The sequence below is a fragment of the Mya arenaria genome, chromosome 8 (assembly GCF_026914265.1).
Source record: "Mya arenaria isolate MELC-2E11 chromosome 8, ASM2691426v1".
NCBI lineage: Eukaryota > Metazoa > Mollusca > Bivalvia > Myida > Myidae > Mya > Mya arenaria.
This window is the reverse complement of record NC_069129.1, coordinates 12,916,872-12,943,063: the sequence shown is the minus strand read 5'-3', so window position 1 is coordinate 12,943,063 and position 26,192 is coordinate 12,916,872. Positions and strand designations below refer to the sequence as shown.

Below are 26,192 nucleotides of genomic sequence, written 5' to 3'. Positions count from 1 at the left end.
CCTAACTCGAATTTTCGGGTCAGTGCGTCCCCAAAATGGCTTTTACAGCAGCAAATTTCGATTTTCGAGCTCTATTTTCGCCTACTCAGGCTAAAAGCTCAAACTATCGAAATAGCACACATTGTAGGGCTCCTGGCCTAGTTCATCCCTGCACTTTTCGTCCGCATGGGATTTGAACATTTATCATACCTACACGTAATGGTAGTCAAATCTTAGGCATTGTAGTTTCCTTACTATAAATAAAGATTACGTTTAGTTGGTATGGTCCCGTTGGCCCTAGCTGGTTTGAAAGATGAGAAATTGTTCTTTCACAAGAAAATAACTGTGTTGGTGGACCGCTTATCAAAAAGACCCGAAGTACCAAACATTAAGCTAAAACAGTAAAATCTCATTTTTTCTTACCACTATTTATATTCCTATAAACATCTGGAAAGCATACAATGATTAACTAAAGTAGTATATAGTTCATATAAATTATTATATTCATATTTAAAAATGTAGCAGCTAGCTGCCAGCAGCATAGCAGCTAGCTGCCAGCAGCATATCAACTTGCTGCTGGCAACTTGCTGCTGGCAGCTTGCTGCTATGCTGCTGTGCTGCTAACTTCACGCACATTCTAGGATCGGCGTATTTCAAAGGCATTAGCTAATTAATCATTTCTCTTTCACTGCCGATTGTTGGAAACATCAAGTCTAATATTCACGACAGTGAAAGGTGTTTAGATGTCTTTGTTAGACCATCTGATCATGAGTGAAACGCTAAAAGGTGGGCTTTTATGATCGGTGGGTTTATTCCGGCGGGTTTAAAGTCTGTATTAGGTGTTTATGAGATCAGTGCAAATCCGGATGATTTTTTTCAGGGTGTTGCAGGCATAGAGGGTACACCGATTTCGCTGTGTAGTTTTTATATTATGTTATTATAAAGTTACATCACTACATTTATAAGCTCCTTCTTTCAACATTATAGTTGCGTCCGGTATCGGTCGCTTTTACGAGCACATATTATAATATGCTGCATCGGGATAAAAAAAAACAGGGTACACGAGGGTCGAATGCTACTAACTAAATTAGCCACTTGCCAGATGTATGATCCTGTTTGTGTTAAGAACATGAATACAACTTCATGTGATCGGGACGGTTACAATGAAACAATAACATATACGATGATGGGGCAGTAACCTAGACCGCGACCGCACGAATTTCTACGGCGGAAGCAGCATGGAAGCAGCTACGTTGGCGCCAAATTTTCGGCGATCGGAACAGTAACAAAGACTACAGCCGCACGAATTTCGGCGGCAGGAGCGGTAGCACCATTGACAAAAATACATAATAAGGAAAATATTAAAGAATCTTTCCTTTGAAACTGCAATGCAGAGAGCTGAGCTTTTCAGTGTGTAGCTCTGCCGTCTAGTGGTTCTCTCTAAACGTTCTTTATACAACCCTGATTCCCTAGCAACCATCATGTTCCGTAGCAACCACGGACCTCCTTAGCAACAACAAATTTCGTTTGCAACGACCTTTTTGATGCAATCCATGACTTTCTTAAGAAGCAGCTTAACAGTTGAAATTTATCTTACCTGATTTTCTTAGCATGGTACATCTATTTTGAAAAAAAATGTTGTTTTTAGTATTCTTTTCTTTACTAGACATTAATACAAATAACAATAACATATTTATAGAATGAATTTGTATAAATAAGATCAATCAAATGTAGTTGAATGGTTTTAAAATATTAAAATTGACGGAAATGGACAATACTTACTATGACAGGGAGGGTATTAAGCACAGTTTCATAATTTATGATCTTGAAGATTCTCCCACCACTAAGTTAGATTCATTACCCGCAAAACTATTTTTCGGTCCAAAAACATGAGTGAGTTCCTTTAAATGGGCTGTGGACAATCAGATACTAAGAGTGCTAGAAACAAATGAAACTTAAATGAATAGGGTTTTTTTTCAGTGTGGACCAGCCAAATCTAATACATCATTTATTTCTAATTTGACGAACAGCATGAAAAGGTATTCAGATTTTACAGTATTCTGTGTACTTCGATATTTCTATGGTTAACAAGGACTAAGTGCATTAATGAGTCTGTGGTTTTCACGACTTTCAAATAGTACTTTGGTGCTTGTTCCTTGCACAACATGCTCGCTCATGGCTGTTGCAGCCATTAATGGTCTTCTTTTTTCACCATGCACTATTTTACAGTAATGTATATGTATCTTTAAAATCGTGTATACACCAGACTTCCGAACCATTTAATATCAATTGGTACAGCTACATGTAGGGAATCGAACGAAAACTATATTAGCGATGCATTTGTGCGTTTTCACCTTAGGAATACGTGGTCGCGTACATAGCTATTATTAAAAAAGTCCATTTATAGAGGGCTTTTTTATCTGTACATAAATCATATACTTTTTTATCTGTACATAAATCATATACTTTTTTGTTTGTACATAAATCATATACTTTTTTGTTTGTACATAAATCATATACTTTTTTATCTGTACATAAATCATATACTTTTTTGTTTGTACATAAATCATATACTTTTTTTATCTGTACATAAATCATATACTTTTTTGTTTGTACATAAATCATATACTTTTTTATCTGTACATAAATCATATACTTTTTTATCTGTACATAAATCATATACTTTTTTATCTGTACATAAATCATATACTTTTTTGTCTGTACATAAATCATATACTTTTTTGTTTGTACATAAATCATATACTTTTTTATCTGTACATAAATCATATACTTTTTTATCTGTACATAAATCATATACTTTTTTATCTGTACATAAATCATATACTTTTTTGTCTGTACATAAATCATATACTTTTTTATCTGTACATAAATCATATACTTTTTTATCTGTACATAAATCATATACTTTTTTGTCTGTACATAAATCATATACTTTTTTGTTTGTACATAAATCATATACTTTTTATCTGTACATAAATCATATACTTTTTTATCTGTACATTAATCATATACTTTTTTATCTGTACATAAATCATATACTTTTTTATCTGTACATAAATCATATACTTTTTTGTCTGTACATAAATCATATTCTTTTTTGTTTGTACATAAATCATATACTTTTTTATCTGTACATAAATCATATACTTTTTTATCTGTACATAAATCATATACTTTTTTGTTTGTACATAAATCATATACTTTTTTATCTGTACATAAATCATATACTTTTTTGTCTGTACATAAATCATATACTTTTTTGTTTGTACATAAATCATATACTTTTTTATCTGTACATAAATCATATACTTTTTTATCTGTACATAAATCATATACTTTTTTGTCTGTACATAAATCATATACTTTTTTGTTTGTACATAAATCATATACTTTTTTATCTGTACATAAATCATATACTTTTTTATCTGTACATAAATCATATACTTTTTTATCTGTACATAAATCATATACTTTTTTATCTGTACATAAATCATATACTTTTTTATCTGTACATAAATCATATACTTTTTTGTCTGTACATAAATCATATACTTTTTTGTTTGTACATAAATCATATACTTTTTTATCTGTACATAAATCATATACTTTTTTATCTGTACATAAATCATATACTTTTTTATCTGTACATAAATCATATACTTTTTTATCTGTACATAAATCATATACTTTTTTGTCTGTACATAAATCATATACTTTTTTGTTTGAACATTAATCATATACTTTTTTATCTGTACATAAATCATATACTTTTTTGTTTGTACATAAATCATATACTTTTTTATCTGTACATAAATCATATACTTTTTTATCTGTACATAAATCATATACTTTTTATCTGTACATAAATCATATACTTTTTTGTCTGTACATAAATCATATACTTTTTTGTCTGTACATAAATCATATACTTTTTTATCTGTACATAAATCATATACTTTTTTATCTTATACTTTTTTATCTGTACATAAATCATATACTTTTTTGTTTTTACCATAAAAGTCAAATGAGTTCAGATGAGAATGCATTACATTAAAAAAAATACTTTTTGCATCAACCAGTGCGCCTTTAAAATCTAGCGGTAGGCTACTACGTTTAGGCTGTTCACATAATAGTACAGTCCCTAGAGGTATTTGTGTGCATTTTTTTTGTCTTTAGCGTTTCTTGGTATATTTGTGTCCGGGGATGTCTGAAGTTTATTTTAAGCGAGGGTGGACAGCTGGCATCCCCTAGTTTACCGTGGTAACCAAGACAACAGCGAAGATGACCGCCGTTTCTTAGCACATGACTTGTCTTTCAATATTTATCATAACTATTTAACACAAACACATATTGACTTAAGTGTTTAAACTAAGTTATGTACATATGCTAAGCTTTCTAACACACTGACCATGAAGGTCAGCAAAGGTAAAGGTCAAGGTCATTTCAAGGTCGAAATGTGAAAAAGTGCTAAAAAAACCCCCAGTTATTTACCTCAAATTGTTTTTAATCATTTACAAACAAATGCAATAATGCATTTAAAGAGCATATCTAAATAATATGTTATCATTTCCCATCATAATAAGCCAAAAGAGAACCGCATAAGATATTCTGGTAAGATACACCAAACTATGATGTACCACCTCCTTATATCGACTTTTCTGAACAATTTACAAATTAATGAAATCTTCCATTCAAAGTGCATAATTCTGTAACATGTAATTAATTCATATCATAATAATCCAAAAGAGGACCGCATATGCTGTAATGGTAGGGAACACAAACCAATTACGTACCACCACCTTATTCTGATTTTTGCTGAAAAATGTTCTATTGTAATATTATAATACAAGTAACATGTTTCAATAGACCATCAAGGCTATTTAGTATTTTAATGTTTAAGTCAATTTACATTGATCCTTATTTAATTATTATGATCATGGTCATGTATGCAACATTGAAATTTAGATGGTCCACTATTTAGATCATCTAAAGGTTACATACCACCTGAATGTTAAACCTCTAATAGGCATTAAAACCTGAGTGACAATTAGTGGATTTTAAGGCAACAAAAGTAGATTAAGCGGTGTTTTATTCCAAATTGTTCAGAAATTCCGTGTTTTTTTTTTAAAACTGGCGCATTAAACTTCAAAAACTTGGTGCGGACCAAATAATCCAATAATCCCAAGATGGCGCCCAAGATGGCGCTCAAGATTCTAGATTGCAACCATAAATTACAAATTAATATTAAATATTATAGTTAAATATGCCAATTATCCTTCAAAGGATACAAGTGAATATTCACATGGATATTACTTCAAAGTGAAATATGACATTGACCTATTCAATGTTAAGGTCAAGGTCATTTCAAGGTGGAAGTACCAAAATTTCTGTATACTTTTCTTCTTTCAAAGTTGTTTGTGTTTAGTTTCGATAAACAGTTGTGGAAAAACTGTAAATTGTATGGTCTTTCACTCAAAATAATATTAAAGGGTATCTGTTTATATATATTTATTAAATCACCATTGATTTGTAATATTACAAAGTGCAAAATTGTTATTGCTGTAAGATTCGCGAAGAGTTGCGTTTTTGTGTCTATATCTTCTTTTTAGTGTTTTTTTTTAAAGTTTATCACGGCATGTTCATCCACAATATGATTACAGAGCTGGCCGTCATAAATGTGCGTTATATTATTTCAGTAATCAGAGAAAAGTGCCAGATTTAATTTAAACAACTGGTGCCATACCACGACATACTGCAACATGTTGGTGCCACAATGTGCGACCACGACCCGATTAATAAGGCTTACAATTTGATAACACATAACCTATATGCCAGAATGTGATTGTTATGGCACTACGTTTGCTTCATTTAATAGAGGTGCAAATGGGTTTGTATGGCTCCAGATTGGCTTTATTGCTGCCAACATGTGGTTTATTAGGCACTGAGTAGTCTAAATAAGAGTTGCATATGTGTTTGTTTGGCTCTAAATGGGCTTTATGGTTGCCAAAGAATTGTATATGTGTTCGTTTGTCTTTAAATTGCCTTTATGGTGCGAACATGTGGTATGTCAGACATGAGATGTCTTAACTAGAGTTGCATATGTGTTTGTTTGGTTCTAAATGGCTTTAATGGTGCTAACATGTAGTATGCAAGACACTAAGCAGTCTGAACTAGAGTTGCGTATTTGTTTGTTTGGCTCTAAATGGGCTTTATGGTTGCTAACATATCGTATTTTAGGCACCGAGTAGTCTATATTAGAGTTGCATGTTTTTCTTTGGCTCTAAATGGGCTTTATGGTTGCTAACATATCGTATTTTAGGCACCGAGTAGTCTATATTAGAGTTGCATGTTTTTCTTTGGCTCTAAATGGGCTTTATGGATGCTAACATATCGTATGTTAGGCACTGAGTAGTCTATATTAGAGTTGCATGTTTTTCTTTGGCTCTAAATCGGCTTTATGGATGCTAACATATCGTATGTTAGGCACTGAGTAGTCTATATTAGAGTTGCATGTTTTTCTTTGGCTCTAAATGGGCTTTATGGTTGCTAACATATCGTATGTTAGGCACTGAGTAGTCTATATTAGAGTTGCATGTTTTTCTTTGGCTCTAAATGGGCTTTATGGATGCTAACATATCGTATGTTAGGCACTGACTAGTCTATATTAGAGTTGCATGTTTTTCTTTGGCTCTAAATGGGCTTTATAGATGTTAACATATCGTATGTTAGGCACTGACTAGTCTATATTAGAGTTGCATGTTTTTCTTTGGCTCTAAATGGGCTTTATGGTTGCTTACATATCGTATGTTAGGCACTGAGTAGTCTATATTAGAGTTGCATGTTTTTCTTTGGCTCTAAATGGGCTTTATGGTTGCTAACATACCGCATGTTAGGCACTGAGTAGTCTATATTAGAGTTGCATGTTTATTTGGCTCTAAATGGACTTTATGGATGCTTACATATCGTATGTTAGGCACTGAGTAGTCTATATTAGAGTTGCATGTTTTTCTTTGGCTCTAAATGGACTTTATGGCTGCTAACATATCGTATGTTAGGCACTGAGTAGTCTATATTAGAGTTGCATGTTTTTCTTTGGCTCTAAATGGGCTTTATGGATGCTTACATATCGTATGTTAGGCACTGAGTAGTCTATATTAGAGTTGCATGTTTTTCTTTGGCTCTAAATGGGCTTTATGGATGCTTACATATCGTATGTTAGGCACTGAGTAGTCTATATTAGAGTTGCATGTTTTTCTTTGGCTCTAAATGGGCTTTATGGATGCTAACATATCGTATGTTAGGCACTGAGTAGTCTATATTAGAGTTGCATGTTTTTCTTTGGCTCTAAATGGGCTTTATGGATGCTAACATATCGTATGTTAGGCACTGAGTAGTCTATATTAGAGTTGCATGTTTTTCTTTGGCTCTAAATGGGCTTTGTGGGTGCTAACATATCGTATGTTAGGCACTGAGTAGTCTATATTAGAGTTGCATGTTTTTCTTTGGCTCTAAATGGGCTTTATGGTTGCTTACATATCGTATGTTAGGCACTGAGTAGTCTATATTAGAGTTGCATGTTTTTCTTTGGCTATAAATGGGCTTTATGGATGCTAACATATCGTATGTTAGGCACTGAGTAGTCTATATTAGAAATGCATGTTTTTCTTTGGCTCTAAATGGGCTTTATGGATGCTAACATATCGTATGTTAGGCACTGAGTAGTCTTTATTGCAGTTGTATAACTATGCGTTAGTTTGGCTCTAAATGGGTTTTTATGGTGCCAACATGTGGTATGCAAGACACCCAGTTATCTGAACTAGAGTTGCATATATGTTTGTTTGGCGCTTGAGGGGCTTTATGGTTGTCAACATATGGTCTATTTGGCACTGTATTGGCTTTTCTATAGCTTCACACTATATGAGTTTTATTGAAGCTTCAATGAGATTTACTAGGCACTAAATTTACTTCGATATAATCTTTTTGGATTTGTTAGGCACTAAAAAGTCTCCATATAGCGAAGCTGTGGTTCATTTAATACTTTATCGGCTCGAAAGACTCCTATTAATGGCATGTTTAACTCAAAACTAAGTAATAAAATGTTTATTGAATACAATGCAGTCTTTAACAGAGCCAGTCGTTGATGACAACGTGGCCAATTAGGATTGTTAGTAGACAAAATGTGATTGATTAAGCTCTGGGTTGGCCTTGGTAGAACCTTTCTGGGGTTTTAATAATGAGTAGGCTTGACCGAACAAATTAGAAGGGAGTATTGAGCTCTTAATAAAAGTTGTTGAGTACCCATTGTATCTAAAACAGACAATTTCGAATTGGCTTGGCACTTAGAAGGCACTCGGTAGGCTTAGGAAGAAACATTTAATGGTTTGCTCAACACTTATACATTAAACATGAGCCAAACTACTTTGGGGTTGTTGGTTCCAAACTGTTTACAGACTTGGTCGGTAAATCACTGGATTAACTTGTAGAGTGGTTAACTTCCGACTGAATGGATTTTTGTAAAATTTACACAAATAGTATACATGTAGTTTGTTAAGCACTGGATGAGGTAAAGTGAGGTAAATTGCAATAAATCTTAATTTTTTATACGGAAAAAGAGATGATATATGATTCAAAATGCTCTTTGATTTTAATTATCAATTTTGTTTTTCAAATGAAATCCAGTCAAACATAGTGATGTATATTCGCATTTTGAAATTCAAATGATCATTTCGACCTTGATTTTGAATTGCTTAGTTTTGTATATCAATATTATGAAGTTCATTACAAAACAGTCATCCTCTATTCCTTAAGATGCATATTTTAAAGTGAAACAGTTACAATGTCATATAAAAGCCTCTTTGGAGCAACCTGTTTCTGGTAACATGTATTAGGATGACCCCATGCCTAGCTGCTTTCACAAAAACTTAACACCAACATGTTGGTGCCACAATGTGCGACCACGACCCGATTAATAAGGCTTACAATTTGATAACACATAACCTATATGCCAGAATGTGATTGTTATGGCACTACGTTTGCTTCATTAAATAGAGGTGCAAATGGGTTTGTATGGCTCCAAATTGGCTTTATTGCTGCCAACATGTGGTTTATTAGGCACTGAGTAGTCTAAATAAGAATTGCATATGTGTTTGTTTGGCTCTAAATGGGCTTTATGGTTGCCAAAGAATTGTATATGTGTTCGTTTGTCTTTAAATTGCCTTTATGGTGCGAACATGTGGTATGTCAGACATGAGGTGTCTTAACTAGAGTTGCATATGTGTTTGTTTGGTTCTAAATGGCTTTAATGGTGCTAACATGTAGTATGCAAGACACTAAGCAGTTTGAACTAGAGTTGCGTATTTGTTTGTTTGGCTCTAAATGGGCTTTATGGTTGCTAACATATCGTATTTTAGGCACTGAGTAGTCTATATTAGAGTTGCATATTTTTCTTTGGCTCTAAATGGGCTTTATGGTTGCTAACATATCGTATGTTAGGCACCGAGTAGTCTATATTAGAGTTGCATGTTTTTCTTTGGCTCTAAATGGGCTTTATGGATGCTAACATATCGTATGTTAGGCACTGAGTAGTCTATATTAGAGTTGCATGTTTTTCTTTGGCTCTAAATGGGCTTTATGGATGCTAACATATCGTATGTTAGGCACTGAGTAGTCTATATTAGAGTTGCATGTTTTTCTTTGGCTCTAAATGGGCTTTATGATTGCAAACATATCGTATGTTAGGCACTGAGTAGTCTATATTAGAGTTGCATGTTTTTCTTTGGCTCTAAATGGGCTTTATGGTTGCTAACATATCGTATGTTAGGCACTGAGTAGTCTATATTAGAGTTGCATGTTTTTCTTTGGCTCTAAATGGGCTTTATGGATGTTAACATATCGTATGTTAGGCACTGAGTAGTCTATATTAGAGTTGCATGTTTTTCTTTGGCTCTAAATGGGCTTTATGGATGCTAACATATCGTATGTTAGGCACTGAGTAGTCTAGATTAGAGTTGGATGTTTTTCTTTGGCTCTAAATGGGCTTTATGGATGTTAACATATCGTATGTTAGGCACTGACTAGTCTATATTAGAGTTGCATGTTTTTCTTTGGCTCTAAATGGGCTTTATGGTTGCTAACATATCGTATGTTAGGCACTGAGTAGTCTATATTAGAGTTGCATGTTTTTCTTTGGCTCTAAATCGGCTTTATGGATGCTAACATATCGTATGTTAGGCACCGAGTAGTCTATATTAGAGTTGCATGTTTTTCTTTGGCTCTAAATGGGCTTTATGGCTGCTAACATATCGTATGGTAGGCACTGAGTAGTCTATATTAGAGTTGCATGTTTTTCTTTGGCTCTAAATGGGCTTTGTGGGTGCTAACATATCGTATGTTAGGCACTGAGTAGTCTATATTAGAGTTGCATGTTTTTCTTTGGCTCTAAATGGGCTTTATGGTTGCTTACATATCGTATGTTAGGCACTGAGTAGTCTATATAAGAGTTGCATGTTTTTCTTTGGCTCTAAATGGGCTTTATGGATGCTAACATATCGTATGTTAGGCACTGAGTAGTCTATATTAGAGTTGCATTTTATTTTGGCTCTAAATGGGCTTAATGGTTGCTAACATATCGTATGTTAGGCACTGAGTAGTTTATATTAGAGTTGCATGTTTTTCTTTGGCTCTAAATGGGCTTTATGGTTGCTTACATATCGTATGTTAGGCACTGAGTAGTCTATATTAGAGTTGCATGTTTTTCTTTGGCTCTAAATGGGCTTTATGGATGCTAACATATCGTATGTTAGGCACTGAGTAGTCTTTATTGCAGTTGTATAACTATGCGTTAGTTTGGCTCTAAATGGGTTTTTATGGTGCCAACATGTGGTATGTAAGACACTGAGTAGTCTTAACTAGAGTTGCATATGTTGTTCTTTGGCTCTTAATGACTTTTATGGTACCAACATGTGTTATGTAAGACACCCAGTTATTTGAACTAGAGTTGCATATGTGTTTGTTTGGCGCTTGAGGGGCTTTATGGTTGTCAACATATGGTCTATTTGGCACTGTGTTGGCTTTTCTAGAGCTTCACACTATATGAGTTTTATTGAAGCTTCAATGAGATTTACTAGGCACTAAATTTACTTCGATATAATCTTTTTGGATTTGTTAGGCACTAAAAAGTCTCCATATAGCGAAGCTGTGGTTCATTTAATACTTTATCGGCTCGAAAGACTCCTATTAATGGCATGTTTAACTCAAAACTAAGTAATACTATGTTTATTGAATACAATGCAGTCTTTAACAGAGCCAGTCGTTGATGACTACGTGGCCAATTAGGATTGGTAGTAGACAAAATGTGATTGATTAAGCTCTGGGTTGGCCTTGGTAGAACCTTTCTGGGGTTTTAATAATGAGTAGGCTTGACCAAACAAATTAGAAGGGAGTATTGAGCTCTTAATAAAAGTTGTTGAGTACCCATTGTATCTAAAACAGACAATTTCGAATTGGCTTGGCACTTAGAAGGCACTCGGTAGGCTTAGGAAGAAACATTTAATGGTTTGCTCAACACTTATACATTAAACATGAGCCAAACTACTTTGGGGTTGTTGGTTCCAAACTGTTTACAGACTTGGTCGGTAAATCACTGGATTAACTTGTAGAGTGGTTAACTTCCGACTGAATGGATTTTTGTAAAATTTACACAAATAGTATACATGTAGTTTGTTAAGCACTGGATGAGGTAAAGTGAGGTAAATTGCAATAAAACCCTTTTTTTATACGGAAAAAGAGATGATATATGATTCAAAATGCTCTTTGATTTTAATTATCATTTTTTTTTCAAATGAAATCCAGTCAAGAATAGTGATGTATATTCGCATTTTGAAATTCAAATGATCATTTCGACCTTGATTTTGAATTGCTTAGTTTTGTATATCAATATTATTAAGTTCATTACAAAACAGTCATCCTCTATTCCTTAGTATGCATATTTTAAAGTGAAACAGTTACAATGTCATATAAAAGCCTCTTTGGAGCAACCTGTTTTTGGTAACATGTATTAGGATGACCCCACGCCTAGCTGCTTTCACAAAAACTTAAAATGGTTCACTGTTAAACTAAATAGCCCATAACGTTTCTACAACATCTTATGAAATCAAATTCAAATTAATTAAAAACATTATTTTACCTTCAAATGACCTTGAAGAAGTCAGTAATGTATGCTAACCAAAAGCACATTGTATAAAAGATACATCCCGTGCTGTTGCACTTTTGAGTGTCACCAATTTAGGCTAGCAAAATTTGCCATACAACTATTGTTATAGCAACCTTTCGACAACCTTCGGCACGTTTTAATGGCATTGAAAGCATGGAAAGCTGCACTCTCATAGATTTATCGTTTTGATTTTTTTTTTTTGATTTTTTTCTTTAAATGAGCCATTTTCTGCATAAATGTCTGAAAACCAGTAATATGAGACTGCTGACAAAAGATCAATTCTCAGTTTATCATATCTATGTTAAAAAAAGATATGTTATGGCTTAAAGCGTTACTAACATTTTAAGAAAAATGAAATTTCCGGCAGTTGACCAAGGCATTGACGCCAAAATGAGCCAATTCAATGACATTTTTCTTTTAAAAAGTGTCGAATCTGACAATCTGTGAGAGTGCAGCTTTAAGAAATAATCTGAAAATGTAACCCTATTTTTTTAAATGAGGGAACAGTTTACATTTCTGCCACAAAAAACAAACGATAATTATATTCAAATTTGAGGTATTTTTCATACTTCAACCTTGAAAGACATTGACCTTGACCTTGAAGTGGTCAATGGTACGTGTCAATTTGAAATTCAGTATAGAAGAAGTAATATATCGATGTGAATATTCACCCCTATATTTTATTGATTACTGTCGCATTCCAATATAATGTTTTAATTGAAATTGCAAGTTATGGCGGCCATCTTGACGCCATCTTGGATTTCTCGATATTCAACACGTGTTTGCAATTAATCACACCAGCTCCATATACTTGAGAAACCAAAATCCACTGATTGTCACTAAACTATTAATGCCAATACAGGTGGTGTATAATCTTTAAAGGACCTTAACTGTAATTTATTCTCAAGTTAAATGCTTCATACATGATACTCGTACATTGCTATGGCGTGTGGAGTGTTGCAAAATTATATAAAAAAAATATTTGTTCAATAAATTATATTTATGTTCTAAAAAAAATATTTATGAGGTTTACAAAAAAATATATGGACAATAAAAAATATATATGGCCAATTCAAATATATATGGACAATAGAAAATATATATATGGACAATAACAAATATTTATTGACAATAAAAAAAATATATATGGACAATAAAAAATATAAATTGACAATAAAAAAATATATATGGACAATAAATAGAAAAAAATAATTGTTCATAAAATATATTTATGTTCTAAAAAAACGGTCGGTGGATTTACCGAAATACCGAAGTGGATTTACCGAAGCACCGAAATCCTGGTAAATACCGAAATCCCACTTCATTTTCATAGGTATAAATCGTCTTCTTTTATACGCCCGGATTTAATACTTCATTGTGTTCGAATGTTGTATGCCGTAATTGTTGGAGGTTGGAGAGGGATGGAGAAGTCGGAGGAGGGTGGGGTGGGGGTCGTGGGGACTAAAACCTGGGACCCCCTTTCATTTACATAAGTTCATACACAAGAATAGTATGCTAGGGCTTCAAAACTGCATTGTTATTTAGTGGGTTGTATGCTGTATTTCTTGGTGGTTGGCGAGGGGTGGGTGAGTCGTAGTAGTTGGGGACGGGGCAGGGATTTATTAAAATCCGGGAACCCCATTAATATTTCTAAGTAGAAAAAGAGTATGCAGTATGGTTTAAAACTGTATTTTGTGTGCTAGATAGGTCAATAAAACAAACAAGGTACAGTTCACGAGTACTGTCATAGTGGCAAGACGGTTGTTAATTACCTTTAATTCGAACATCACTTTACGGTCATTCCCGTAAATGTTTTGGCAACTAAACTGTTCTCGCAGAATCGGATGATTATTTCAAAATAACGTATCGATTTCTTTCGGGATTAATTAATGAATATTTTTAACACTGCATAAGCAGTCCGTCTTGATATAATACGAAATGAAAGTCAATAAGTGAGGGAGGTTACTTTCAATCAGCCAAATTATTTTATGCTGTTGCATTTCAATGTTCTCTGAAGCTGTAGTATGTAACAAATTAGGAAATGTGTTGAAAGGCTGAAACTTCATCAACTAAATGAGGGTGGGTTTGGGGTGGGGTGGGGCGTGGGCCATGACGAGAGCGCCTCCTCGTGGTGTGGCCTGGATATGGCACGGTGAATGAACAATCTGTTTTCCATCTAAATTAGAAAAAAATAAAGCCATATAATATAAATCTTTGGTCCAATTCAAGTCCACATTAATCTTGCCATAACTGAACGCTCTCATATGGTCGAAAAAGTAACAATATCACTTCGCTTAAGATCATCCTCTTTTATATAATACATCACTTCGGGACGTATGGCATTATAATAACCGCCTACTCAGCCCCCGAAGGTGAACTGACCTCGGCTTACGCCTCGGTCCCTCAGTGGTGTATTGTATTGAATTTCTTTAATATCGTAAACACTGACGTGCAATGTACTATTGGACTGCATTGCACTAAGAAATAAATATTCAGACTTCCGATATTTCTTTCATACACCGCGTACTCTTACTTGTTACCTTCGTGTAAATACAAGATTTAATTTCTGGTTAACAGGAGCATTCCGTTTTGAACCAGAACGCCATTGGTGTTTAATACACATCGTAATATAGTACTCAGTGACAGCATGGTTCCAAGTACTGACCGCACGATAAGAATCTGTCACAGCGGGCTGTCATTACTGATAGGTAACAGACATGGTACAATATCTCACAATGACATGTCCATATCGATATTGAGACGAGTATTGCATGTATGTATTTAAATGGTATGCTTTACGATATAAAATCTAATATTATGCCTTTATTGATTAAGTACACTTTCCTATCATGACCAATGTTAAAATGATGTTGATGATTCGTATTTACGTGCAGTGATGGTATTTAAGTGAAATTGTATAATTTGCATTTCATTCCTCACGAGATTGTGCAATGAAACATACCAAGCGATTCCTCATAACAGTTGAGACACATTATACAAATCGTTATGATACACATAATGACAATTGTATAATCAACTCCCGCTTGATACCAATGATTCACCTTTCTCGACACACAACTTGTTCACAATACACATTTAATATTTTTATTCGTAAACTTTATATAGCACCCTTTCGATACACACGTTCAAAGGCGCTTTACAACGAAATAAACGGATAACTTATTACAGGCAATATCAATAAAAGGTAAGACACCTTTAAACCAATCAATATACGACATACTATAAATACGAGAAGCAATCAAACAAATATAAAATGTGATATTGAACTAGTCGTTAAAACATTAACATATATATGAAATTGAAACGACTTCCCGGGATTTAGCCCTCCCCCTCGCCCGTCTTCTACACCCCTCTCCACCCCAACAACTTTGGCATACAGGTCACGACCAAAATGAAGTATTAAATATCGGCGTACACACCCTCGCATACTCTTTTGTATGTAAGGTACGAGCCCTACCCTCCTTTACCTCTACACTTTGAAATGAAGTATGTGAAAGTATGATTTAATTGAGACTTCTTCATAGCCACCCCCAATTCCTCCGACTTCCCCACGCATCTCAAACCACCAACAACTACGGCACACAAACCACCTCGCAGACTCTATTGTAAGTAAAGTATGATCCCTACCATCTATTACCTCCACACTTTGAAATGAAGTATCGGAAAGTAGTATTTGAGACTTATTCGTAGCCACCACCCCCTCCTCTGACTCCCCCACCACTCTCCAACCAACCTCAACAACGACATACAACCCACTTAAACACAATACAGTTTTAAACTATACTGCATACTCTTTTGTATGTATTTAGAAATATGAATGGGGTTCCCGGATTTTAATCACTCCCTGCCCCACCCCAACTACTCCGACTCCCCCACCCCTCGCCAGCCACCAAGAAATACAGCATACAACCCACTCAATAACAATGCAGTTTTGAAGCCCCGCCGTACGAACCTCCTAGCATACTATTCTTTTGTATAAACTTATGTAAATGAAAGGGGGTCCCAGGTTTTAGTCCCCACGACCCCCACCCCCACCCTCCTCCGACTTCTCCATCCCTCTCCAACCTCCAACAATTACGGCATACAACATTCGAACACAATAAAGTATTAAATCCGGGCGTATAAAAGAAGACGATTTATACCTATGAAAATGAAGTGGGATTTCGGTATTTACCAGGATTTCGGTGCTTCGGTAAATCACCCGACCGTTTTTTTAGAACATAAATATAATTTATTGAACAAATATTTTTTATATAATTTTGCAACACTCCACACGCCATACATTGCCACAGATCATTCATTTATAAGAATTTAAAGTATTGATGTATACATATAAATTAAATCATTTAATTGCCAAATTTGTTTTTAATGAATATTATTTGTTGATTTATAATACAATTAGAAATTGTTCAGAAAAGTCGATATAAGGAGGTGGTACATCATAGTTTGGTGTATCTTACCAGAATATCTTATGCGGTTCTCTTTTGGCTTATTATGATGGGAAATGATAACATATTATTTAGATATGCTCTTTAAATGCATTATTGCATTTGTTTGTAAATGATTAAAAACAAATTGAGGTAAATAACTGATATTTTAGCACTTTTTAACATTTCGACCTTAAAATGACCTTGACCTTTACCTTTGCTGACCTTCATGGTCAATGTGTTAGAAAGCTTAGCATATGTGCATAACTTAGTTCAAACATTTAAGTCAATAAATGTTTATGTTAAATAGTTATAATAAATACTGTAAGACTAGTCATGGTTTAAGAAAACGGCGGACATCTTGGCTGTTGTCTTGGTTACCATGGTAACCTGGGGGATGCCAGCTGTCCACACTCGCTAAAAATGAACTTCAGACATCCCCGGACACAAATATACCAAGAAACGCTATGGACAATAAAATGCACACAAATACCTCTAGGGACTAGACTTCGACAGCAGAACGCGTATTTCTGGTTGAAGTTCTTTTTTTTTTCAATATACATATTTTGGTTTTATTTGTAATAATTTTCAGTCCTCATTTGAATGAACATGATACTCACAATCTAATTGACTTGGTTAACTAACAGTCTTTTTTTAAAAAAAAAGAAGAGCTATATCATCAACAAACAACAGCAGAACAAGCTAATATCCAACTCAGAGAGTGGGCTTTCAACAAGGAAAACTTTATGTTGGTTCAAATCCCAATACAGGCAAAATGTTTGACATCTTCACGCTATCTATTTTTTGTGTTGTGTTGTGTTTTGTTTGACACCATTGTCATATTGGTTATCGTACACACTGCCCACCTAGTCTACCGCAGTTCGTTTCTCGGCCTGGCGTATGTGTGTCACACATTCTGTCCATTTTTGTGTCTACGGGGATGTGGCGAAAACAATCTATATACGAGGGGTGAACCAGAATTACGTGGACTTCTTACATATTTTCTATATTTTTCGTCCAAATCATTTTAAAATTCATGCATATCTTATTTGAAGTATTCTGCATAGACGGTATGAAATTTAGATCTGTAACATTTATGAGTATTGAAAAAATAACGGGTTCTTATATAACAGGAACGGATGGTCGGCGCACCGTCTTAAATGTACGTTCACAAACGTTTTATGTATCTCTTACAACATGCTTTTCTTCCATGTTTTTCTATGAAATTCCGCAAAATTACGTCATATTAAACACTGACTTCATCATTCGGAGCTCCTCGGCCATTTTATCGAAAACAACCTCGGATGTATGCCGGTACATCTGTTGAAGTAGTTCGTAAAATTTTGAATTATATCATTAGTTAAATGTAGTGTTTTAGAGTTGTATTTATTGATCTAAGTTTAAATTTATTGTCATTGAATTGTATTATAGCAAACATAATGAAGAATCCCAAGAGTTAAGTCACAAAGTTTAACTGCTAAATAAAATTACTACGCGATCTACTTGCAGCGGACTTAAACGTACCACTTTTTGAGTGTGTAAACCTTCCAAATACATCCGAGGTTGTTTTCGATAAAATGGCCGAGGAGTTCCGAATGTGACTTCATAGAAATATACTTTTCAAATTTCTGACGTCATTTCCGTTTAAAAGTCGTAATATTCTGACTTGATTACAAGCACAGTCTGGGATACAACATCTCGTCATCAGTTTTTGAAAAAGCGCGAGACAATGAAGTTTTGCGTTGAATTGGGGAATACACGGACACAGATTATGATAATGATGGTTGAGGTGGAAATGAAGCAACATTAGTATTTGTGCCGTTCATTAGTATTTAACTGGCATTAACATTTAAGAGAATAATGATATTCCATAGAAGACGATAAAGAAAAGGGACAGAAAAAGACAGGAGGCACGATGTTTTCGACGTCGGTGAAGAACGTCATCAGAGGGGATCGCCGTTTGACAGCACGTTGTAGCAAGCATAGTCGGGACAGGGTACGGAAGTCCAAAGGGCTTTAAGAGAAGATTTAGGCGTGCGAAAAGTTTTTGCGAGATTGGTGCCTCAATTGCTATGAAAGGACAAGAGAGAAAAACGTATGCGTTATTCAAAAACATTTCTGCAAAGATTTGCATAGGAAGGTGAACAATAAATGAACCGGATTACTTTGCAGGCGTTATTTTATTAAATAATTAATAATACTAATTATTATTATTATTATTGTTATTATTATTATTTTATTTTTTTCTATTTATTTATGTTTATCATAATACAAGTATATGCAGTTGAGTAGGCGCCATGCGTCATTGTTGGTTGGTAAACTAATAAAATATGACGCTTTATGAGCGCAACGTCATTGACGTCACTGAACTGCGCCGGTCGGGTTCAACCATTTATCGTAATATGATTGTAATTTAGCGAAAATTCTATATTTTGCTCTGAAAATTGCAGGAATTATATAGGATATGTTATATGTATTAAATGTGGAGTTTCTACGTTCTATGTGAAATTAAATTTGAATTATTAAAAAAGTCCACGTTTCCAGGCAATATGCATTATATTTTTTTCAGTTTTTAAGATGTATATATTAGAATTGAGCAGTAAAAGAGCCTCACATTTTGTTTTTAAATATCAAGTTTAAGATTTAATTTATATTTTTAATGAGTATAAATACTCACCAAAAAGAAGCAAAGTAAATCCGCCAGTTTCCATGTTGAACTCAAAGCAATTAAGTTTTCAACAAATGTACGTGTGTGTTTAATGCCGCCCAGACTAAATAAAGCGATTAGTTGGAATGAGTAAGGATGAATATTGGAAAATATTGGAAGCTACCCGATTGATATTAAAATTAATCCACTCGTACGTCTTAGAAAGTGCTGCTTGTTATAATCAGCTTCCATGCTATCGTATAATTCCTTGGTATGAACCAATACTGACTTACAGATCCACGGCAGGTCACTCGATCGAATGTTCAAATTGATCAATAAAATAATAAAACTGTTATATATTGTTATACCGTACATTTCTACCCAATCTTCATGCAACTTGCTTTGAATGTTTGTCTTCAAACTTAAAAATGAGGTCAAATTATAATCTAGTCCATGACTGCTCAGAAAGTAGGTCACTAGGTCTTCTATTGTAAAATAACAACAATTTTGTATTGTAACTTGGGCTGGTATTCAATATTGGTCTTACCTGGATCGAAGAACAATTTAGCTAATCGGATTACTTGTTATAAGTAACTGACCAATAGAGTGAATGAAATTTGACCATAAGATTAACTTAAGTTGAATTTAGAATACCACCCCTGGTCTTACATGTTTATTAGACAAACTCTACATGCGGAATATTCTACAAACAAACGTAGCCTCAGAATGCTGGTTTAAAGTATAAAAGTATATCCAGTCGCCCTTTTCATTAAAAAACAACTTAATCTTAAGGTCAGAGTTTCCTCATCTTCCGACATTTCTATGTGAATAGGGGAGGCGGACAAAAATCCGCCCCAGACAAAATCCCTCCCGCTCATTTTTGTATAGGTACATAATCCCCCCCCCCCCCAAATCAATTTTTCAAGGCGGACATAATCTCTCCCATCAAATTAAGGTGTGAAAATGGCATTAATTAAATATCTTAATCAATTATAGACTTCAAAGCGTCACGGATTATAAGATTTAAGACTAGTAAGTTTATCAGAAATGATTTCAGATTTCAGTACTTTATCAACTCGTGTTCCCCTGTAGAATAGCTATACTCAACTATGGATAGTTCTAAAATCGTCCAAAACTGAAATTTGCAATCGAAACTTATAATAAAAATACGGTTTAAAAATATCACCCTGATAAATTCTTTATTTTATTATCTGCCTTTTAGCCATCCGTCCAATACGTTTATAATTGCTAAACAAGCCTATCTTAACGCTACTATTGCAAGGCGAGGAGAAATCGATGGGCATCGCCGTTAGCCTGATAAACTCCAAAGTTGACAAGGGCGGTAACTCTTAAATCGATACCATTGGTTATCTAAATTGTGCGAATACACATTCTTACCAAGTTTGGTAATGACTGGGAAAAGGGTTCTAAAATTATTGACTGGACAAGACATATTTTAGGTTATTTCTATAATTAAAGCGAGATAACTATTGAGTGAATAGAGCAATATTGGTGGTTATCGAACTTGTCCGAAATATCATGCCCACACGTATTCTGACCAAATTGAGTGATTATTGGACAAAGGCTTCGGACAAGACCAATTTTAGGTAATTTATACAGTTAAAAGGCTAGAACTCTCGAGTGAATCGAGCAATATGTGTCGCAATTGAACTTGTACGAGTAAAGATACACATACACATTCTGACAAACTTGGTAATGATTGGACAAAGGCTTCAGTAATTGAAAGCAGAAAACAAACATACTTGATGCTGCCAGAGCGCCCGCCCGCCCGCCTTTCCGCCCACCCGTACGCCACAGGTGAAACTAAACTACGTCTCGTTCGTATTTGTTAAATGAAATAATAGATCTAATGTTTTATAGGTCCACGACCAAAGTATATTAAATTAGTAGGCAATTCCCACTAGCGGATCAGGGCGGTGCAACCGGCGCCCCCACTCCCCTGAAGTCGTTCATTTTTACCTTTTATTTCAATAAAGGGGAAAAAAGGAATAAAATAGTCCCAAAATGCACCACCTTAAACCCCTACCAACACTTCTAACCAAATAGATTTCGGTTCTGAGGGAGGGGCGCAAGTCAAAAGGTTACGCCCCTTAGTTGTGAAGAAAGTCATATATAAACTTATACTTAGTCGTTGGCACTATGTTGCGACCACCAACCAAACTCACATGCTAAAGACCACTTTGTCTCGAGGAACTCGTGTTATTAGGAGTTGCATAGATACTACTGATGATGTTAGACAACGTGTAAATGAGAAATACGGCCCAGACTAAATAAAGAGATTAGTTGGAATGAGTAAGGATGAATATTGGAAAATTTTGGAAGCTACCCGATTGATATCAAAATGGAACCAGCGCCAACCTTCAGGTCAAAGGAAAATCATTTTGTCGAATGTTCAAACAGATCGATATAATAAAAAAATGTTATTTATTATATTTTCGGTTATATCGAATGTCTTACACACGCCAGACGCTACCATGTACTTTCTCTCCAATCTTTATAAGACTTGCTCTAAATGTTTGTCTTTAAATTTGAAATTGAGGTCAAATTCTATTCTAGTTCATGTCTGCTCAAAAGATCGGTCACTTAGGTGTCCTGTTACAAAAAAACATCGTTGTAAGGTAACTTACATGTGTATTAGATAATATCTACAAGCAGCGGAATATAGGTTTAATCTGTATCCAGATGAAGTTCTTTTGAATACTCGCTTTCACATTTAGCACTCCCAAAGCTTTAAAACAAAGGTTTGTGAAGCAGCCTTTTGGCCGTCATGTGGCTGTCATGTGTGCCACTTGTTTTAAACATATTATACAAGGAAAAAGGCGATCAATAGAAAAGGACGTGTTAACACTTTATTCTTAACTTCAGCCATACAATATCAAATAATCATTCCTATAAAAAAACACTGACTAGTTCCATATATACAGGAAAATAAATCTTGAGTTAAAAAGGCAAATTACAGCCATTTGTACTGGAAAGGCAGGACTATCAACACCAATTTGTACATGAAAGGCAGGCCTATCTACTGCACTTTGTACTGGAAAGGCAGGACTATCAACAGCACTTTGTACATGAAAGGCAGGACTATCAACAGCACTTTGTACTGGAAAGGCAGGACTATCAACAGCACTTTGTACATGAAAGGCAGGACTATCAACAGCACTTTGTACATGAAAGGCAGGACTATCAACAGCACTTTGTACATGAAAGGCAGGACTATCAACAGCACTTTGTACATGAAAGGCAGGACTATCAACAGCACTTTGTACTGGAAAGGCAGGACTATCAACAGCACTTTGTACATGAAAGGCAGGACTATCTACTGCACTTTGTACATGAAAGGCAGGACTATCAACAGCACTTTGTACATGAAAGGCAGGACTATCAACAGCATTCTGTACATGAAAGGCAGGACTATCTATTGCACTTTGTACTGGAAAGGCAGGACTATCTACTGCACTTTGTACATGAAAGGCAGGACTATCTACTGCACTTTGTACAATAAAGGCAGGACTATCTACAGCACTTTGTACAATAAAGGCAGGACTATCAACAGCACTTTGTACAATAAAGGCAGGACTATCTACAGCCATGTGTACTGTAAAGGCAGGACTATCTACAGCCGTGTGTACTGTAAAGGCAGGACTATCTACTGCACTTTGTACAATAAAGGCAGGACTATCAACAGCACTTTGTACAATAAAGGCAGGACTATCTACAGCACTTTGTACAATAAAGGCAGGACTATCTACAGCACTTTGTACAATAAAGGCAGGACTATCTACTGCACTTTGTACAATAAAGGCAGGACTATCTACTGCACTTTGTACAATAAAGGCAGGACTATCTACAGCACTTTGTACAATAAAGGCAGGACTATCTACAGCACTTTGTACAATAAAGGCAGGACTATCTACAGCACTTTGTACAGGAAAGGCATGCCAAACTATAGCTATTTTTTACATGGAAGGCAGGTCAATCTACAGCCATGTGTACAGTAAAGGCAGGACTAACTACAGCCATTTATACAGAAAGAGGTGGATTTATTACAGCAATTCATCAAGGGAAAAAAACTCAAACTACAGTCATATGATAAATGAAACGTAGCCATATATGCCTTCAAAACGCCTATCCAACTGATTATCCGCTGATACCAACACAACTTTCAGTGTGTATTATTTACATTTTTGATGAAAACAATGCTTAAAAGAAATAAACACATGTGCTTTGAGTAGAATTAACAATATGGAAAATCCCGCCTTTGTGTGCATACCCTCTGGAGGGATGGTCGTTTCAAGCAAATGCATTAATAACACATTACCATCATTACCGGGCCCTATTGCAAACTGAAGTATAAAAAACAAACATAGTTTTTCGTTTAAGATTCTGAAAGCAAGCTTAATTTAACATCTCGCGTTTCAGTGATTAATTGAATCGTGAACAATTACTGAATATGTAAAAATTGATTGAATGACGTCATCATATAAAGTGGTTTGGAAATAAGCCAGAAGAAATATTTTTAATGACATATTTAATGACATATGATATAGCTCATTTAAATTAATTGCTAGATTTTCATCCCGCCCCCTCTTCTCCTCGCCGCCCCTTAAATTTTAATGACTCGGATTAAAATGTTCAACTGGGGTCTGTATTTGTGTATTGGTCCGGTACTGTCCGGGAACGGCGTTTTTTTTTTTATACCAGCTGGATAAAACGCGGGGTTCATGAGGATCGATTTCTATCACTTTTAGAAATTAGCCACGTGCCAAATGTATACAAGTCATCCTTCTGTAGTGACGACCATGCATTAGATCTATGGACGGTGGACGTACGATTTGACCATTTATTTGACATTTGGCACTAGACAAACATATGAGCAAGCACTTTAATTAATAGACGGTTGCGCGGACGCACGAAATTAGGCGATGGGGCAGGAACCAAGACCGCAGACGCACGACTTTTGGCGATATGGCTGTAACCAAGACTGAAGACGCATGACTTTCGGGGATGCGGCAATTATCAAGACCGCGGATACACAATTTCGGCTATGCGGGCAGTAACCAAGACCGCGGACGCACGATTTCGGCGACAGGGACAGAAACAGGGACCGCAGCCGCACGACTTTCGGCGTTGGGAGCGGAAGCACCATGGGCAGGCATATATAATATTATTGCGACAGCCTAACTGCAGGGGCCGTATACATAAAGCTTCTTATTTAAAATGTTCAACTTAGTGGATATTTCACGATTGTTTAAAAACCCTCTATTTAACACTCGTATTAATATGCCTTTATTATTTTGATCCTTTTCTTGCTTATTTGCATATGTTTAGTATAAAAGCACTGTTAGTTTTCTTTATGTTCAACATAAAAAAGCCTTTTCCCTAGATTGAAAAATTTCATCTAAATGCTGTAATTGTGAGCAAAGATACAAGTTTATTGGAGACACGGGTGGACGAAGGATGATTTATAAATTGCTAGTATTATGGTTTTATTGAAAAGGAAACAGGAACCACAAAGAAAAATCTTGAAAAAAAAAGACATTTTGATGAGTTAAGATAGCACCAGATTACACAATTTCACAGTTTTAAGGCCTGTAACATCACAACACAGAAGGGCGCGAACCTCCCCCCTCCACACACACCTTCCCGCACTTTGGGTGGGATTATTTCCGCCATGTAAACATGATGGGAGGGATATTATGTCCGCCTTGAAAAAAATGATTGGGGGGGGGGGGAGGATTTTATCCTGCACTCGGTATATCTATACGAGTTTCAATTTCAAAACAGTGGCTTGAGTCTGAATTTAAATAACTTCTTTCTATAATTTTGAACACCGATGGTATAGTTTTCAGGTCAACATACAAGAACCATTCATTTTTGTTTGATTAGATAAAGCATCATGCCATGTTTGAACAAACTGGTCTTTTTTTCGCCATATATTAATTAAGGCTTATTTATTTTATCTGTACCTAAATCATATGCTTTTATTTTGTTTTTTATCATTAAAGTCAAATGTGATAATTAAAAGATGATAATGCTTTCAAATATTTTTGCATCAACCTCTATTCATTATTCAGTGTGTGTATACCACCTGATAAATTGCGCCATAAATGCTACGTCGGAATTATATTTTGCATCGAATGTAGATTTTCAACAAATATATTTCTTCATCTGACATTTTAAATGAAACATAGCGCTGTCTACGCTGCTTACAAAGCCCCGCCTTTGGTATTTTCCAGACTTTGATTTAGAGGTTAGTTTCTTAAAACACCTCGACAAACCTTTTTACAAAACCGCTACTGATTAAAGCACTATAAAAAATAATAATTTGGAAACAGGTTTGTCGAAGGTTTAGGACAAACTCACTTAATCAAACTCCGGTAATAAAACGAAGGCGGGGATCTTTAAGCGACATAGACTGACCTTTGTTTCATTTAAAAAGTTGTAGTAAAATAAAAATTGTTTGTTTTAAGTCTTCATTTTAAGCAAAATGTTGCCTTTCGACGTAGCATATATGACGTAATTTATCACGTGGTATACGTGCACTGTATATATATGTATATGAATATGCCTTTTAAATCAAGCATACAAGTTACTACATATAGGAAGTGAATGTTGAGCTGTATCATCAACAAACAAGAGCATAACAAACTAATATCCACCTCAGTTAGAGTGTGTGTTTTCAACTACGATTTTTTGTTATTGGTTCGAATCTCCATGTTTTACGTTTTTACGCTATTTTTTTAGTTTGAATGTTTTTGTGTGACACTATCGTCACAGTGGTGAGCGCATTCAAAGTGTAAGCGCACTCACTTCGCACCAAGTCTTCCGCAGTTCAATTGGCGGCCTTGGTCACTGTCTGTTTAGT

General features: G+C 35.0%; 1 protein-coding gene across 2 annotated transcripts in view; it reads right to left on the bottom strand.

Moving 5' to 3' along the window:
* Nucleotides 1-26,192, bottom strand: part of LOC128242362 (uncharacterized) — a 43,229-nt gene that overhangs the window by 16,731 nt on the left and 306 nt on the right. The window contains exon 1 of one of the 2 annotated variants that reach the window (XM_052959489.1): nucleotides 19,337-19,416. The exons of the other annotated variant lie outside the window; for it this stretch is intronic. Coding sequence (XP_052815449.1) covers nucleotides 19,337-19,370 — 34 coding nt within the window. The 5' untranslated portion in view covers nucleotides 19,371-19,416. Of the gene's footprint in view, nucleotides 1-19,336; nucleotides 19,417-26,192 lie in introns of those variants that run through there. 2 annotated transcript variants of the gene reach the window in all.